The sequence below is a fragment of the Microcaecilia unicolor genome, chromosome 5, assembly GCF_901765095.1.
Source record: "Microcaecilia unicolor chromosome 5, aMicUni1.1, whole genome shotgun sequence".
Classification (NCBI taxonomy): domain Eukaryota; kingdom Metazoa; phylum Chordata; class Amphibia; order Gymnophiona; family Siphonopidae; genus Microcaecilia; species Microcaecilia unicolor.
In genome coordinates, this window is record NC_044035.1 from 358,343,536 (window position 1) to 358,360,050 (window position 16,515).

Consider the following 16,515-nt stretch of genomic DNA (forward strand, 5'->3'; position numbering starts at 1 on the left):
TGTTGGCATTATAATAGCATTCTAGGCCTTACTTTGTATTGCTGTTTCAATATTTTTATCGCTGTAATTTGTTGCTTATGTTTATCTTATTCTTCCTCTAACCACCTACTACTACTAATCATTTCTATAGCACTACAAGGCATACACAGCACTGTACACCATACACAAAAAAGACAGTCCCTGCTCAAAGAGCTTACAATCTAGATAAGACAGGAAAACAGACAACAATTAAGGGTAAGGGAATAAAGAGGTGAGGATAAAAGCACAGGGCAAGTCAGCAGTGGTTAGGAGTCAAAAGCAGTGGTGAAGAGGTGGGCTTTAAGTTTGGACTTGAAGACGGCCAAAGACGGGGCTAGACGCACAGTCTCTGCAAGTCTATTCCAGGCGTGAGGTGCAGCAAGACCTCGAGTGAATATCTTCAAAAAGCTGGTACAACGAATCCTAGTAAATATATAAATCTATCTTATGCATGTATGTAGGATAAAGGTATAGTATGCATGCATAGAACATTTAATCCATGAACTTATTGCTTTCCTTGCAACATAAACACGCTGCCTTACCTTTTATTTATCCATAAGGCTGCAGAGGGCTTTTCTGAAAAAGTAAAGGCTAATCATTTGAAGTTATGTGGCTCAATCTGAGACATAGCTAGCTGTCTTTAAAAAATTTGAATTGGACAAGTGCATTGTCGCAAAATTGATTTGCTAAGGGTGAGGGGAATAACAAGTATGACAATACCTTTCTTTTTTTCATCAGCCCATGTGCTCACAAGTGGGTTACATAACTAATGCGTTAACCTGCTGCATATCAACCCCTGTATTTCTTAACAGAAACAGAGGTGCTAATATAACTGGGTGTGTGTGGCAGTCTATGTTGACGGAGACACTGTTTTGCTCAAGTGGTGGCAGGGCATCATCCAGAAAGACTGCAGGGCCTTAAAAGCCAGATACTGCCTTAACAGCACCATGGTTCTCAGTGGCTGTTTTGGATTATTGTGGGAGTGCAAGGTTGCGAGCTAAAAAAAAGGTTAGTGTGCAGAAGGGTAGTGTGCAGAAATAGCTCAGTTCAAATTCTCAAGAAAGATATAGTAGAACTGGAAAAGGTGCAGCGAAGGGCGACAAAAATGATAGCGGGGATGGGACGACTTCCCTGTGAGGAAAGACTAAGGAGGCTGGGGCTTTTCAGCTTGGAGAAGAGACGGCTGAGGGGAGCCATGATAGAGGTATATAAAATAATGAGTGGAGTGGAACAGGTGGATGTGAAGCGTCTGTTCACAATTTCCAAAAATACTAGGACTAGGGGGCATGCAATGAAACTACAGTGTAATAAATTTAAAACAAATGGGAGAAAATATTTCTTCACCCAACACATAATTAAACTCTGGAATTCGTTGCCAGAAAATGTAGTGAAGGCGGTTAGCTTGGCAGACTTTAAAAAAGGGTTGGACGGTTTCCTAAAGGAGAAGTCCATAGACCGCTACTAAATGGTCTTGGGAAAAATCCACCACAATTTCGGGAATAACTTGTATCGTTTGGGTAGCTTGCCAAGTGCCCTTGACCTGGATTGGCCGCTGTTGGGGACAGGATACTGGGCTCGATGGACCTTTGGTCTTTTCCCAGTATGGCATTACTTATGTAAATTCCACTGCTACTCCATGTGATCTTGGGCAAGTCATTTAACCCTCCATTGCCTCTAGTACACACTTAGATAGAAAATACCTAATGAACCTGAATGTAACTCACCTTGAGCTATTATTGAAAATGGTGTGAGCAAAATCCAATTAATGTCTAGCTAGTCAACAAGGAGGATGATGAAAGAGATCACTCCTTACCTAGGACAACTTTGAAGTGGTCACATTTTATGGCTGGCGGCCAAGATATAAAAACCTAAGGACAGAAGCTCTACGGCATGAAAAGCCAAAATAAAGTAACTTGAGAATATAAATGTGAGTGGCCAAGAAAACTGATTTATATTCTGGACTAATACTAATTTTATCTTTTACTAGTATGTGGGAGTGATGTTTGTTCTGTACAGTAATCAGTTTGCCACTTTTAATTAATTTGTAGAAATATGAGAAACTTGATGCATACTGTGATTAAAAAATTTGAGTTAGTGTGTTCTGGCTTTTCACAGCAACATAGATCTGTGTGCCACCGTGACACATAGTAAGTAATAATTGGGTAACTGAGGAGTTATTAGCATGGAAGATGCAAGAAAGGGAGGCAGAGAAGTGAAAGTACTGGGGGAAGTGTTGTATTCCTAGTGTTTATCCAATAAACATCAATTTTATTTTTTATTTTTATGGAATTAGAAAAGGTGCAGAGAAGGGAGACGAAAATGATAAAGGGGATGGGACGACTTCCCTATGAGGAAAGGCTAAAGCAGCTAGGGCTCTTCAGCTTGGAGAAAAGGCAGCTGAGGGGAGATGTGATAGAGGTCTATAAAATAATGAGTGGAGTTGAACGGGTAGATGTGAAGCGTCTGTTCACGCTTTCCAAAAATACTAGGACTAGGGGGCATGCAATGAAGCTACAATGTAGTAAATTTAAAACAAATCGGAGAAAAGTTTTCTTCACTCAACGTGTAATTAAACTCGAATTCATTGCCAGAGAATGTGGTAAAGGCGGTTAGCTTAGCGGAGTTTAAAAAAGGTTTGGACGGCTTCCTAAAGGAAAACTCCATAGACCGTTATTAAATGGACTTGGGGAAAATGCACTATTTCTGGGATACGCAGTATAAAATGTTTTGTATTTTTTGGGGATCTTGCCAGGTAGTTTTGACCTGGATTGGCCACTGTTGTAAACAGGATGCTGGGCTTGATGGACCTTTGGTCTTTCCCAGTATGGCAATACTTGTGTACTTATGGGCAGACCGGATAGGTTGATTTGGTCTTTGTCTGCCATCATCTGCTGTGTTACTAGAGGGCTTATTTTCAAAGCACTTAGTCTTAAGTTCCATTGGTTACTATGGACCTTTGTAAGTCTAAGTGCTTTGAAAATACGCCTCTAGGTCAGGTCAAAATTGTTGAATTTTAGGACTAAACATTAAAGTTCTTTTATCTTACTGTTGCTTGTTGCAGGACTTGGCAAAACTCTGAACACAGGTTATTGCCGTCTTTGCCATGGGAAGTTTTCCTCCCGGAGTTTGCGAAATGCATTTGGGAAGGTTCCAGTGGTTGGCGAGAGCTTGGAGAAGCAGCGACGTGTGGACCAGGTGTTCTTCACCGATTTCCAGCAACTGGTTGGAGTGCCAGTTCAGCAAGACTCTTCCCTGCCCCAGTTTGTCTGCAAGAACTGCCATGCTCAGTTTTATAAGTGTCGTAGTGTTCTCAAAGCATTCATTCAGAAAGTTAATGCCTCTCCTATGGGCCTTGCAAAGACAAAAGGGAGGTAGGTTCTGTTTGTGTGCCAAACGATGTGCTTGTTCCAAAGTGATAGTATGGCAGTGAGAAATATGTGAAACCACTTATGAATGAGCTCATTGCTATTGGAGCACCCGTGGTATGTACTAGATCAGTAGTTTCCAAACCTGGTCCTGGAGGCACTTTAGCTGGTCAGGTTTTCACAGTATCCACAATGAATATTCATGAGAGAAATTTGCATATACTGCCCCCACTGCATACAAATCTCTCATGAATATTCATTGTGGATATCCTGAAAACCTGACTGGGATGCTTCCAGTACCAGGTTTGGGAGCCACTGGACTAGATCAAATGCTAGGGTCTGGCTGTTTTAATTGTTCTACAGAACACTAAGATTTCCTGGAAGTTGAATATCCAAACCATTCGCACAATAGCCTGAAATTGAAGGGCCAATTTCCAAACCCATCTTGCTAAATTTCATCTGCCATTTGTATGACCAGTCTTCAAACCTCGTAAGGTCCTCCAGCAATTTCTTACAGTCTACATGCGATTTAACAACTTTGAGTAAGTTTGTTTCAGCTGTGCATCTGGCTTACTTTTACCTTTATTGCAGCCTCTCTGTCAAGTTGCCCTAACTTCCATCTTGGTTGTATCCTACACTCTGAGCCATGCAGTCCTGAGTGACTGTCTACTTTGCTCCAGGTTCTAATTTAAAAGCTACTCTGTCTTTTTTTTAATGTTTGTGCCAGCAGCCTGCTTCTACCCTGGTTAAGGTGGAGCTCGTCTTTTGGGAAATGGGACCCCCCTCCCCAGAATGTTGCCTAATTCCTGACAATCTAAATTCCTCTTCTGTACCATTGTCTCATCCATGCATTGAGAGTTGGGAGTAGACCCGTTATTTTAAAGACATTTGTATCCTGTATTATCCCAAACAGAGTTCAGGTTCAACGTGGCTTACAATCCAGACAATTTAGTGCATCGATACTATAGTTATAATTCTTATGATAAAGGAAAAATGTTGAGTAAATTTTCTATATATGACCATATGAAACTTTACAAAAATTAGTTTATGAATTATTTTGCAAGGTTGTATTGTGTAACATTACTTGTTGTTCAGTCCTAGAGATAAACAGTGGCCTTCTCAGGTTCAGCTGCTTGCTAATGTTTATGGACTTTTCCTCCAAGAACTTACCTAAACGCTTTTTAAACAGTTATCCTAGATGCCTTGTCTACTTCTTTCACAACAAATTCCAGAGCTTAGTCATTCAGTGAATGAAACAATACTCTGATTTTGTTTGAAATCTGCTTCTTAGTTCATGGAGTGTCCTTCAGTCTTAATACTATTCCAAGAAATGAATGAATAATAAATAAATAGGAAACAGTTATTCTTAAACTTTCTGTAACTTCTTATTGGCTCATCAAATGGGCCAATCAAGATGGGAATGAAAGCAATACAATTATAGAAGTAACACATCATTCTGTAAATAAATAAAATCAAACAAAAGAATGCATACTGGAAACAGGTAAGAAAGGGGATGGGATTTGATACGTCACTTTTCTCTTACTACAATCAAAGCAGTTTACGTATTCTATACAGATACTTATTTTGTACCTGGGGCAAAGGAGGGTTAAGTGACTTGCCAGAGTCACAAGGAGCTGAAGTGGAAATTGAACCCAGTTCCCCTGGTTCTTTGACCACTACACAAACCATTAGGCTGCTTCTCCACAGCAGCATAATGCTTAGAGAGAGAGCAGACCTTTTAATGCTTTCCTTCAAATGATCTGGCAGTCTATTCCTTTCTTCAAAGGCCTTTTTTCTCCATCTCTTTAGCCGGGACTGAGTGGATCACAGAGCCCACCTGGAACGTATTGAATTACCTGTGACCATAACATTTGAGGGGTCTTCGTAGCTAAGATTGTAAAATGTCATCACTTCTCATTTAAACACTCTTGGGGTTTATAGACCTCTCATAGTGTTCTCCAGGCTGAATATCTTTAGTCTGTTTAGTGTTTCATCACAGGGGAGCTGTTCCATTTTGTACCTTTTCTAGTTCTACCTCTTTTGAGGTAGTTGAGCAGAACTGCTCTGAAGATGCAGCCTCACTATGGATCTCTGCCTAATTCCTAACATTGTTTGCATTTTTTCACTGCAGTCCACATATTGTCCACAATGTAGGGGGCGATGCCTCATACTGAAACCAGCATCACATACAGTTGCCTGTAGTTAGGACTATTTTGCTCTTGTCTACATAAAATGTCATTTGCTGTTTATAAATCCAAATAAATACCTAACCGTTAGATGCCCTGGCTCCTGTCATACAAGGTCTTTGCAGTTTCTCACACTTGTGATTTAACAGCTTTGACTAATTCTGTGTCACCTGCAGGTGTGGTCACCTCACTCATTGCTCCCTTTTCTAGGTGATTTCTGAATGTGTTAAAAGCACTGGTTCCAGTACAGATCCTCAAGGTGCTGCATTATTTACCTTTCTCCATTGAGAAAACTGACCATTTAGCTCTTCTCTCTCCTCTGTTGTTTTAACCAGTCCCCAGTTCAGAATAGGACGTTGCCTCCTCTCCCATGATGTTGCTGAACATTGTTCTGTTTGATGTGTACAGGGCCAGTTCCACCCAGACTCTGACAGGTGCTGAAAGAGGAACCTACTTGGGTAAGGAAACTTGAAAACTGCTTTTAATTACAGTATTGAGACCTGCTTTACTTGAGCAACTGGCTTGTGAGGTTGAGTAAGTTGATAGTGTTAATATCAGATACTGCATTGTTTAACCTCATTATCAGTTGCTGGAATAACGGGCTGTATGTATAACATTATTTTTTTTTTTCTTTTTGTTTGAACAGTTGATCTGATCACATCTAGTCCTCAGTGCTTACACAGTTTGGTCACGTGGACTCATAACCATGCCGGGAACTGTCAGTCTGTGCCAGATTTGCAGAGCGTCTTATCCTCCCAGTACTGCGGGATCATTCGAGCCGTGTGGGGATGTGGCGATGGACACGACTATGTCATGGCCACCGATTCCGACTGCAGTACGTTTCTTATTGAGAACGCTTTGTCCGTTAAATGGGCGTGGAACAATAGCACGGCCCAGGTTCTGACTGACAGAGATGAGAGTGTGGACAGCATTGGAGCTGACCCTTCTTCTGGGATAGAGCCCCAGCCTGTGCCGTCAGCAGTGAATACCTGTGAGAACGCTGGCAACAACGTGGCCCCCTCAGAATCGGTGAGCTCCGAGACGTGCCCGGCGCAATGCAGGAATTCATCTTTTGCAGAGCTGGAGGATGAGGCCTCCGTGCAGGAGTGTGAGTCACAGCAGTCTGTCTCGCTTTCCGATGATGTGCAAGGTAAGAGCTCTCTCTAACTGTATGCAGTTCAGTCTCTTGCATGAACATGCCATAGTGCAGTAAGCCAATTTCTGATGTTATCGGCAGGGTCCTGTAACATACAGTAGGAGAGAATCTCTGGATAATTATTATGAAAGGAGCAATGTTTAGTGACAAGGCTTCTACACCTTAAGAAAAATGTCAGGAAGTATTTTTTCACGGAGAGAGTGATGGATACTTGGAATGCCCTCCCGTAGGAGGTGGTGGAGATGAAAACGGTAACGGAATTCAAACATGCGTGGGATAAACATAAAGGAATCCTGTTCAGAAGGAATGGATCCTCGGCATCTTAGCCAAGATTGGGTGGCAGAGCCGGTGGTGGGAGGCGGGGCTAGTGCTGGGCAGACTTCTACGGTCTGTGCCCTGAAAATGGCAGATACAAATCAAGGTAAGGTATACACAAAAAGTAGCACATACAGTGGGGGAAATAAGTATTTGATCCCTTGCTGATTTTGTAAGTTTGCCCACTGACAAAGACATGAGCAGCCCATAATTGAAGGGTAGATTATTGGTAACAGTGAGAGATAGCACATCACAAATTAAATCCGGAAAATCACATTGTGGAAAGTATATGAATTTATTTGCATTCTGCAGAGGGAAATAAGTATTTAATCCCTCTGGCAAACAAGACCTAATACTTGGTGGCAAAAACCCTTGTTGGCAAGCACAGCGGTCAGACGTCTTCTGTAGTTGATGATGAGGTTTGCACACATGTCAGGAGGAATTTTGGTCCACTCCTCTTTGCAGATCATCTCTAAATCATTAAGAGTTCTGGGCTGTCGCTTGGCAACTCGCATCTTCAGCTCCCTCCATAAGTTTTCAATGGGATTAAGGTCTGGTGACTGGCTAGGCCACTCCATGACCCTAATGTGCTTCTTCCTGAGCCACTCCTTTGTTGCCTTGGCTGTATGTTTTGGGTCATTGTCGTGCTGGAAGACCCAGCCACGACCCATTTTTAAGGCCCTGGCGGAGGGAAGGAGGTTGTCACTCAGAATTGTACGGTACATGGCCCCATCCATTCTCCCATTGATGCGGTGAAGTAGTCCTGTGCCCTTAGCAGAGAAACACCCCCAAAACATAACATTTCCACCTCCATGCTTGACAGTGGGGACGGTGTTCTTTGGGTCATAGGCAGCATTTCTCTTCCTCCAAACACGGCGAGTTGAGTTCATGCCAAAGAGCTCAATTTTTGTCTCATCTGACCACAGCACCTTCTCCCAATCACTCTCGGCATCATCCAGGTGTTCACTGGCAAACTTCAGACGGGCCGTCACATGTGCCTTCCGGAGCAGGGGGATCTTGCGGGCACTGCAGGATTGCAATCCGTTATGTCGTAATGTGTTACCAATGGTTTTCGTGGTGACAGTGGTCCCAGCTGCCTTGAGATCATTGACAAGTTCCCCCCTTGTAGTTGTAGGCTGATTTCTAACCTTCCTCATGATCAAGGATACCCCACGAGGTGAGATTTTGCATGGAGCCCCAGATCTTTGTCGATTGACAGTCATTTTGTACTTCTTCCATTTTCTTACTATGGCACCAACAGTTGTCTCCTTCTCGCCCAGCGTCTTACTGATGGTTTTGTAGCCCATTCCAGCCTTGTGCAGGTGTATGATCTTGTCCCTGACATCCTTAGACAGCTCCTTGCTCTTGGCCATTTTGTAGAGGTTAGAGTCTGACTGATTCACTGAGTCTGTGGACAGGTGTCTTTCATACAGGTGACCATTGCCGACAGCTGTCTGTCATGCAGGTAACGAGTTTGATTTGGAGCATCTACCTGGTCTGTAGGGGCCAGATCTCTTACTGGTTGGTGGGGGATCAAATACTTATTTCCCTCTGCAGAATGCAAATAAATTCATATACTTTGCACAATGTGATTTTCCGGATTTAATTTGTGATGTGCTATCTCTCACTGTTACCAATAACCTACCCTTCAATTATGGGCTGCTCATGTCTTTGTCAGTGGGCAAACTTACAAAATCAGCAAGGGATCAAATACTTATTTCCCCCACTGTATGAGTTTATCTTGTTGGGCAGACTGGATGGACCGTGCAGGTCTTTTTCTGCCGTCATCTACTATGTTACTGTGTTAAGGATTTCCTGGAGTGTAGCAAGGCTCTGGAAAAGAGAGATTTGCCTGTCTTTTAAGCTAGCGATGGCTGAACTTGGATGTTCTGTGAAACATTTGTCTTCTGTTCAGTTTACGTTTGGGGTTACAAAATCCAAGGGAGCAACACATGATGGACAGAAGGGTGATGAGAAGAGTGCAGACAACTGAACAGGAAGAAGACCTCAGTCTAGAGAAAAAGAGCAGAGGGATGTCAAAGCAGCCCATAACTCTTTAATTTTCTCAGGAGTCTCTCGTGAGGAAATCTAGATACACTACATCAACTGGCTCACCTTTATCCACATGTTTATTCACGCCTTCAAAGAAATGAAGCAGACTGGTGAGGCAAGATTTCCCTTGGCTGAACCTATGCTGACTCTGTCCCATTAAACCAGGTTTGTCTGTGTGTTCTTTGTAATTTTATTCTTCATAATAGTTTCCACTATTTTATCTGGCACTAACATTGGCCTTACCAGTCTATAATTTTTTGGCACTGTCGTCGGGCTTACCGGGTAATCTGGTAAATTGCAGACCAGTAAGCTTGATGTCTGTGCCGGGTAAAATAGTGGAAACTATTATAAAGAAAAGAATTACGGAACATAGAGACAAACCTGGTTTAATGGGACAGAGTCAGCATGGGTTCAGCCGAGGGAAGTCTTGCCTCAATAGTTTGCTTCATGTATTCGAAGGCGTGAATAAACATGTGGATAAAGGTGAGCTGGTTGACGTAGTATATCTAGATTTTCAGAAACCATTTGACAAAGTTCCTTATGAGAGATTCCAGAGAAAATTAGAGTTATGGCGTAGGAGGCAAGGTTCTGTTGTGCATTAGGAATTGGTTATTAGACAGATAAGAGGGTAAGGGTTAAATGGCCATTTCTTTCAATGGAGGAGGGTGAATCAAAGTAGAGTGCCGCAGGGATCTGTACTGGGACTGGTGCTACTTAACATATTTATAAATGATCTGAGAGATGTGGTAGCAGTGTTAGTCCACTTTTAAAGGTAATCAATAGAAATAAAATACAACATAGAAAAGAAAATAAGATACCTTTTTTATTGGACTAACTTAAATGATCTGGAAATTGGAACGATGAGTGAGATGGTTAAATTTGCAGATAACACAAAACTATTCAAGATTGTTAAAACACGTGTGGATTGTGAAAAATTGGAAGAAGACCTCATGAAATTGGAAGACTGGGCATCCAAATGGCAGACGAAATTTAATGCAGACAAATTCAAGCCGATGTACATTGTGAAGAACAATTCAAATCTTAGTTACCTGATACTAGGGTCTAATTTTCTGACAGACAGGTTAAAGCAGTTTGATAATATTTAAGACTTGATATACCGTCCACCTTTTCAAATCTGAGCAGTTTACAGGGAAATTCAAATATTTAATTAAAACAAACTTAAAATTTAAAATAGCAAAAGACCTAGCACGTATACATTGAGGGTCATTCACTCTGTCATACACAATCATTACTACTCAGAACATAATACGGCTTAATGAGTGCTAACTAGACCTCCTACCTCCTGGGACTACAAACCAAAGGCCAACTTGAAAAAGTGTGTTTTTTTAGTGAGATCTTACTTTGCTGATAAACAGTTTCTGCCCGAATCTCCTTGAGCTGGTGCCTGCCAGAGAAAAACCTCTCTCCTGTGTGACCATCCAACGTGCCCTTGACAATGAAGGTACTGGCATTCTATGACCTTGAAATGACTTAAAACACCTTACTGGTGTGTATAAAACAGTGCATGTACTCAAATATGATGGCTCCTGCTCCCACAGAGCTTTTTTGTGCTAAACTAAGTGCTTTAAACGTGCATCTATAGGAGACAGGCAGCCAATGATATTTAATAAACTATATCGTAAGAAATAGAAATCCATTTAAAATAGGAAAGAAAACAATCACTCATAGCAGAAGTATCATCCACTCTAGTTTTGACCAAGAGAATTGCAGTCCTCCTGTAATCCCCAAAAGCTATTTGAAAAAGTTGGTTTTTAAGGCATTTCTAAATTTAGCATAAGATGTCTTTCTTTTTTATGTTTAAATATTTTTATTAAACCTTTTCCAAAGTATATAAAATCCCAGTGCAACTGAAAATGCAAAAGCGATATCACAACACATGCAAAGATTGAAATCCAAAAAACTATTAACCCTCGACACAGAGAAAATACATCAATATATACGAAAATTAAGCGTCCAAATTGTTCACTATGGTAGAATGCACTTGAGTGGTAAGAGTGTCCATAAAGGCTGCCTAAGTCTTAAGAAATCTTCTACGATATAGTCGACTGCAGTGTTCAACAGACATTCTATCTGCAACAATTCATGCATAAAATTGCGCCATTATGTCAAAGTTGGTTCTTCTGGTTGTATCCATTGGGCCATTATACAATGTTTTACTATCATTAAAGCTTTACGTAAAAGAGATGCGACACACGTGTACCTCTTGAAATCTTGGCTGCGTTGTCCAACAGGCATAGTTGTGGGGTCGCTTGCCAATTACAGTGGTACATTCAAAATGTGCTCAAAATGTCCACCAAAAACGGCTAATTGATAACGCAATCCCAAACATAATGTTTATAAGACGTATCAGGGCTGCCACATTTAACACAAGATCCATGAGTAGGGCATCCCATTTCTCAAAAGAAATTTATAATGTAGTTCCTGTAACTCAGTGCTCTTCGCTAATTGAGAACGCCTGTAAACTACGCAAAAAGTGGTTAATATTCTGATAACCAAAGTCTGTTATCCACAAAGCAACTACTCGATAAAATGGGTGAAGGCCTCTAGGTTTTATCAGAGCACTATAATGATGGCATAGTAGCCCTTTTGTCACTGCTGGTATCTCCCAAACGTCATCAAAGTCGGATTCTGTAAATGCTGCTGGGAAAGATCTCGGCTGAGTTTCTGCATAATGTCGTTGCTAATAAGAATACCGAAGACACTGAGAAAGATCGTAAATCCTTGTATTCTCAGCAGAGGACAGAATAGTCAGTCCCAACTCGTTGTCTTCCTCAATGACATGCTGAAGTTGCTGTGTCCACTCCTTAAAGCATGCTGATGACTGCCCAGGAGGAAAGTCTGTATTGCTCAAAATCGGTAAGTAACGGGAGCATAGTGCTGGAAAACCATAGCGCTTCCTAAAGTGATACCAGGCCCAACGCAACGCTTTCAACAAAACATGTTTTCTCAAAACTTTTGGGATATGTGACGTTCTAGCATGTATCAAATTTGGAGATATGTCATCACAAATTTGTCTCTCATATTCCATGTCACGATAAAAGGAGGTGTGAAAAATCCAGTCTCTTACTCGTCGCATATTGCTTGCCACATTATAATACTTCAAGTCCGGCAAACCCAGACCACCCTCTCCGCAAGAGAGGCTAAGCTGGGGCAAGGGCAACCTTGTTTTTTTAGACCACAAAATTTATGAAGGATTTTGTTCCGCATCTGCAGATCCTTCTTTTTCAAAATCAAAGGCAGATGTTGGAGGACTTATAACCAGTTTGTTAGAATAATCATTTTTAGCAAGTGTATTTGACCTCTAAGTGAAAATGGTAAAGAATTCCAGCGTCCACAGAGCCTCTCAGTCCAAATGTCTTTTCTTTTTTTTTTTTATTATTCAATTTTTATTGAAACTCAGAATACATACCAAAAAAACCAAGCATCTGAATATAGTAAATTCATGTACATATTTTAAAGTAGCATGCTTGGTTTTTAAACGTTTTCATGGTCAAAATGCTGAAGATTTAGGGCACTTGCTTTACATTCCCTACTAACCGATTGAATTCAAGACAAAAACAGAGACTTAGATTTTCCTTGTATGAAGAACATTTAGCTGAAATCAGTTGGGGGGGGGGGGGGGGGGGCAAACGTTTTTGTGCCAGAGTGCAACAATTTAGAGTGAGATTCCCTCTCAAATTGGACAATCACCATCCAGACACACTTCTCAGTTCTTCAGGGATTGGGTTACCTCTGGCTGAACCCATATGAAAGAACTTCTTCAGGCTGTAGTCATTGTGCTCCTGAGTAGTGCAGGGGAAATCTGTTTTGGGAGCCTTTCTAAGGTTTCTGCTGTGCCTGGTTGGCTCTACAATACAACATTCAGTAACTGGTGATCCATCTGTTTGGCTGTACTACATAGCTTCTGCTGTTTTGTTTTGGTTTCTCCCAGAACAGGTGAGCAGAATGCAGACTCCATCCCCGGCAGCAAGTTATCCAGTGAAGGATGAGTTTTGTGGCCTCTCTGACAGGTGAGATGAAGCAAACCTAGCATAGAAACAGCCCTGCTGGCTCCTTCACAGAATTTTCTTCCCTTCTACCCCCACCCCTCAAACACGCAGACTTGTACAAAGAGGTATTAATAAGAGACCTGATGTTGGCTGGTAGGAGGGGAGTTGGCAGTTGTACATTAACCTGAAAAAAAATTTTAAGTTCTTTGTTCTGATGCTGGAAATGTGTGGGTTATTTTTTTTATTTTATTTTTATTTTTTTTTACTTTGCTTAGATAGTTTTTGTAAATTTGAGTCCTTTAGGGAGGTTAGTTTTACTTTTGTTGGAAAACAGATGGCCCAGTTGTAGGATACCCTTTGAAGCTGAACATCCAAGAGGACAGCAGTTCCTGGGCCAGAGGATTACTGCTATGAAAAATTCTACATTCCTTTTTTCTTTTCATCCTGGTAGACCAGTCCAACACCACCAGCAGATTGAGGTAGAGAAGCTGTCGTCTTCCAGTGATATCCCTGCTATGAGTGGTGCAGCCTGGAACTTGACAGTATTTCTCTACCTTTAGCAGATGGGGCAGGTTGGTCTGGTGCAGAGGGAATTCTTTATACAGGCCCAACTCCCCAGAGTGCAGTCCACAGCCTGCACCATAGAGGTCAACGCCTGTGGCCGGTGATAGACTCCCGGGGATCAGTCCACGGACCTTTTCTCTGGTTGAGAAAGCAGTTTATTAATACTTGATATACCGCCTAAGGGAGATTCCATCGAAACAGTTTCCAATACAAAGTCGAAAAACTAATGGCAGAAAGTGAAAAGGAACTGCAATGGGAACAGGAAAGCAAGAAGCAAGGACGAAACATAAAACTGAGAGCACGTGCAGTAATAATCTACTTGGCCTTCAGCAAAGCCTTTGATACGGTCCCCCACAGAAGACTCGTGAATAAGCTGAAAGGGTTGAACTTAGGACCGAAAGTGGTGAACTGGATACGAAACTGGTTGACCGACAGGTGACAGAGGGTGGTGGTAAATGGAATCCGCTTGGAGGAAAGGAAGGTGAGCAGTGGAGTTCCTCAGGGGTCGGTGCTGGGGCATGTTCTGTTTAATATATTTGTGAGAGACTTATTTCTGAAGGGTTGGAAGCAAAGGTGTGCCTTTTTGCGGATGACACAAAAATAGCCAATAGAGTGGATACCCTGGAGGGAGTAGAAACGTTGAGAAGGGATCTCTGAACGTTAGAAGAATGGTCAAGGGTCTGGCAGTTTAAAATTTAATGGACTATTACAGTTTTTGAAAGAAAAAAACATAAATAAAAAATAAAATAAAAATCTTGTGTGTATAATATTGGTTTGTGCTCAGTTTTTTTGGTGTATTATAGTGACCAGGCAGTTCAAGATGTATATATGTACACCATTAACTCACATCATTGCACACCCTGCCTCCATCCTAAACAAAATACTGAAAAGGACAATATCGTTTATCCAAATGATAATATATTGCTGATTAAAAATATGTCAACTACTTAGCTTAGGTAGAGTCTGTGCAAGTCCAAACTTATTTTGATGTAAATTCCTGATCACTCTAGTACTTTTTAAATCTCAGTCTGTGCAAAATTTGTTTAGTGAAAGATCGGTATTCCAAGTTCTTAGTTCCCTACATGGGCCATGTTTCGCCAGCATAATGGCATCCTCAGGGAAACTGATCTGTGAAAACTGATATATGCAGTGTAAAAAAACAAACCTCATACAACATATGAGAAATGAAAAACAAAAAGTAAAATGCTTAAAAAAAAGACAATATTCAAAAATTCAACAATAATTATGCTTTGTTACTTGCTGTTCAGCATAACCAGAGAGGAATAACACCCATCCCGGTCCAAAATCTGCTAAAGAACGCCCACACATGCGCAGATTATATATGGGTTGCCAGCTGTTTCTTCAACAGCGGGGAAAAAAACAATTAGATAAGTGCTTGCCACTCGATTTCTCTGTTAAGGCCACTAGGGGCCACTGTTCACCATCAGTAAATGAACTCCTGTTCTTTTCTAAGTAGAATACGAGAAACATCACCCCTCCCCCCCCCCCCCCCCCCCCCATAGTTAATTGGATTTGTGAAAGTACAACAACCTTGAGATCTTTAATATCATGTTGTGCTTGCAGCCAGTGATCCACGAGCGGTGCCTCGTGCTTGCTGTTTCTAAGATTACTTAAATGCTCTCCAATCCTTTGCTTAATACGCCTATTAGTGTTCCCTATGTACCATTTGATTGCTAGTCCAGATCAGAATTACATCGTCAATAAAACGTTTCCATAGTGTGATGATAAAAATAAATCTCGACGAATACAAAAACTTTCTCTCAATCCGTTATGTAAAGGCACGTGATGGTCAGTGCAACCGTGGCTCCCATCGCTATTTTTCTTCAAACTCAAAATAGTTCTTCCTTATTATGATGTCTGTAAAGTCATTCAGAAGAGTAATTTTTTCAAGGGAAATTTCGAGCTGTTGAAGATGAGTGCTCACTAAATCACATGCATTATCATGTGGAATGCTTGTGTAAAGCGACACTACATCTAATGATACATGTGTAACTGGCTTATCAAGAGGTTCAATGTCTTGTAGAATCGTAGAAGGTGAGCCAAATCTTTAAGGTAAGAAGGTGTTTGATGTACTCTGGGTTGCTGACTCCAAAATTGCAAAATGTTGGACTTGGACTTTTACTTGCAACCCAGAGTACATCAAACACTGTATCTTGCTAAAGATGTACAAAGACTGGAAGCGGTGCAAAGAAAAGCTACAAAAATAATATGGGATTTGCGTTGCAAACGGTACGAGGAGAGACTTGCCGGCCTGAACATGTATACCTTGGAGGAAAGGAGAAACGGATGACATGATACAGACGTTCAAATATTTGAAAGGTATTAATTCGCAAATGAACCTTTTCTGGAGACGGGAAAGTGGTAGAACTAGAAGACATGAATTGAGGTTGAAGGGGGGCAGACTCAGGACTAATGTCAGGAAGTATTTTTTCACGGAGAGAGGTTGGTGGATATGTGGAATGCCCTCCCACGGGAGGTGGTGGAGATGAAAACGGTAATGGAATTCAGATATGCGTGGGATAAACACAAAGGAATCCTGTTTGAAGGAATGGTTCCGCAGAATCTTAGCGGAGATTGGGTGGCGACACCGGTAATTGGGAAACAAAATGGGAGCTGGGCAAACTTCTTCGGTCTATGCCCTGATTGTGACTGAATAGATAGGGATGGGCTGGAGTGTAAATTTTAAGGGGCTGCAATGGTTGCTTCAGAACTTAGTACAGGAACAGTACAGTACTGGGCAGACTTCTACGGTCTGTGCCCTGAGAAAGGCAAGGACAAATCAAACTCGGGTATACATATAAAGTATCTTTTTGGGCAGACTGGATGGA

The 16,515-nt window shown here is 41.4% G+C and overlaps 1 protein-coding gene across 2 annotated transcripts in view; it reads left to right on the forward strand.

Annotated features, from left to right (window-relative positions):
- The window catches only part of LOC115470968 (zinc finger protein 276-like), a 31,756-nt gene that overhangs the window by 1,641 nt on the left and 13,600 nt on the right, over positions 1-16,515 (forward strand). For both annotated transcript variants that reach the window (XM_030204616.1, XM_030204615.1), the window contains exons 2-5: positions 3,080-3,389; positions 5,978-6,027; positions 6,216-6,719; positions 13,045-13,123. In XM_030204616.1, the coding sequence (XP_030060476.1) occupies positions 3,080-3,389; positions 5,978-6,027; positions 6,216-6,719; positions 13,045-13,123 (943 nt within the window). The remainder of the gene's footprint in view (positions 1-3,079; positions 3,390-5,977; positions 6,028-6,215; positions 6,720-13,044; positions 13,124-16,515) is intronic.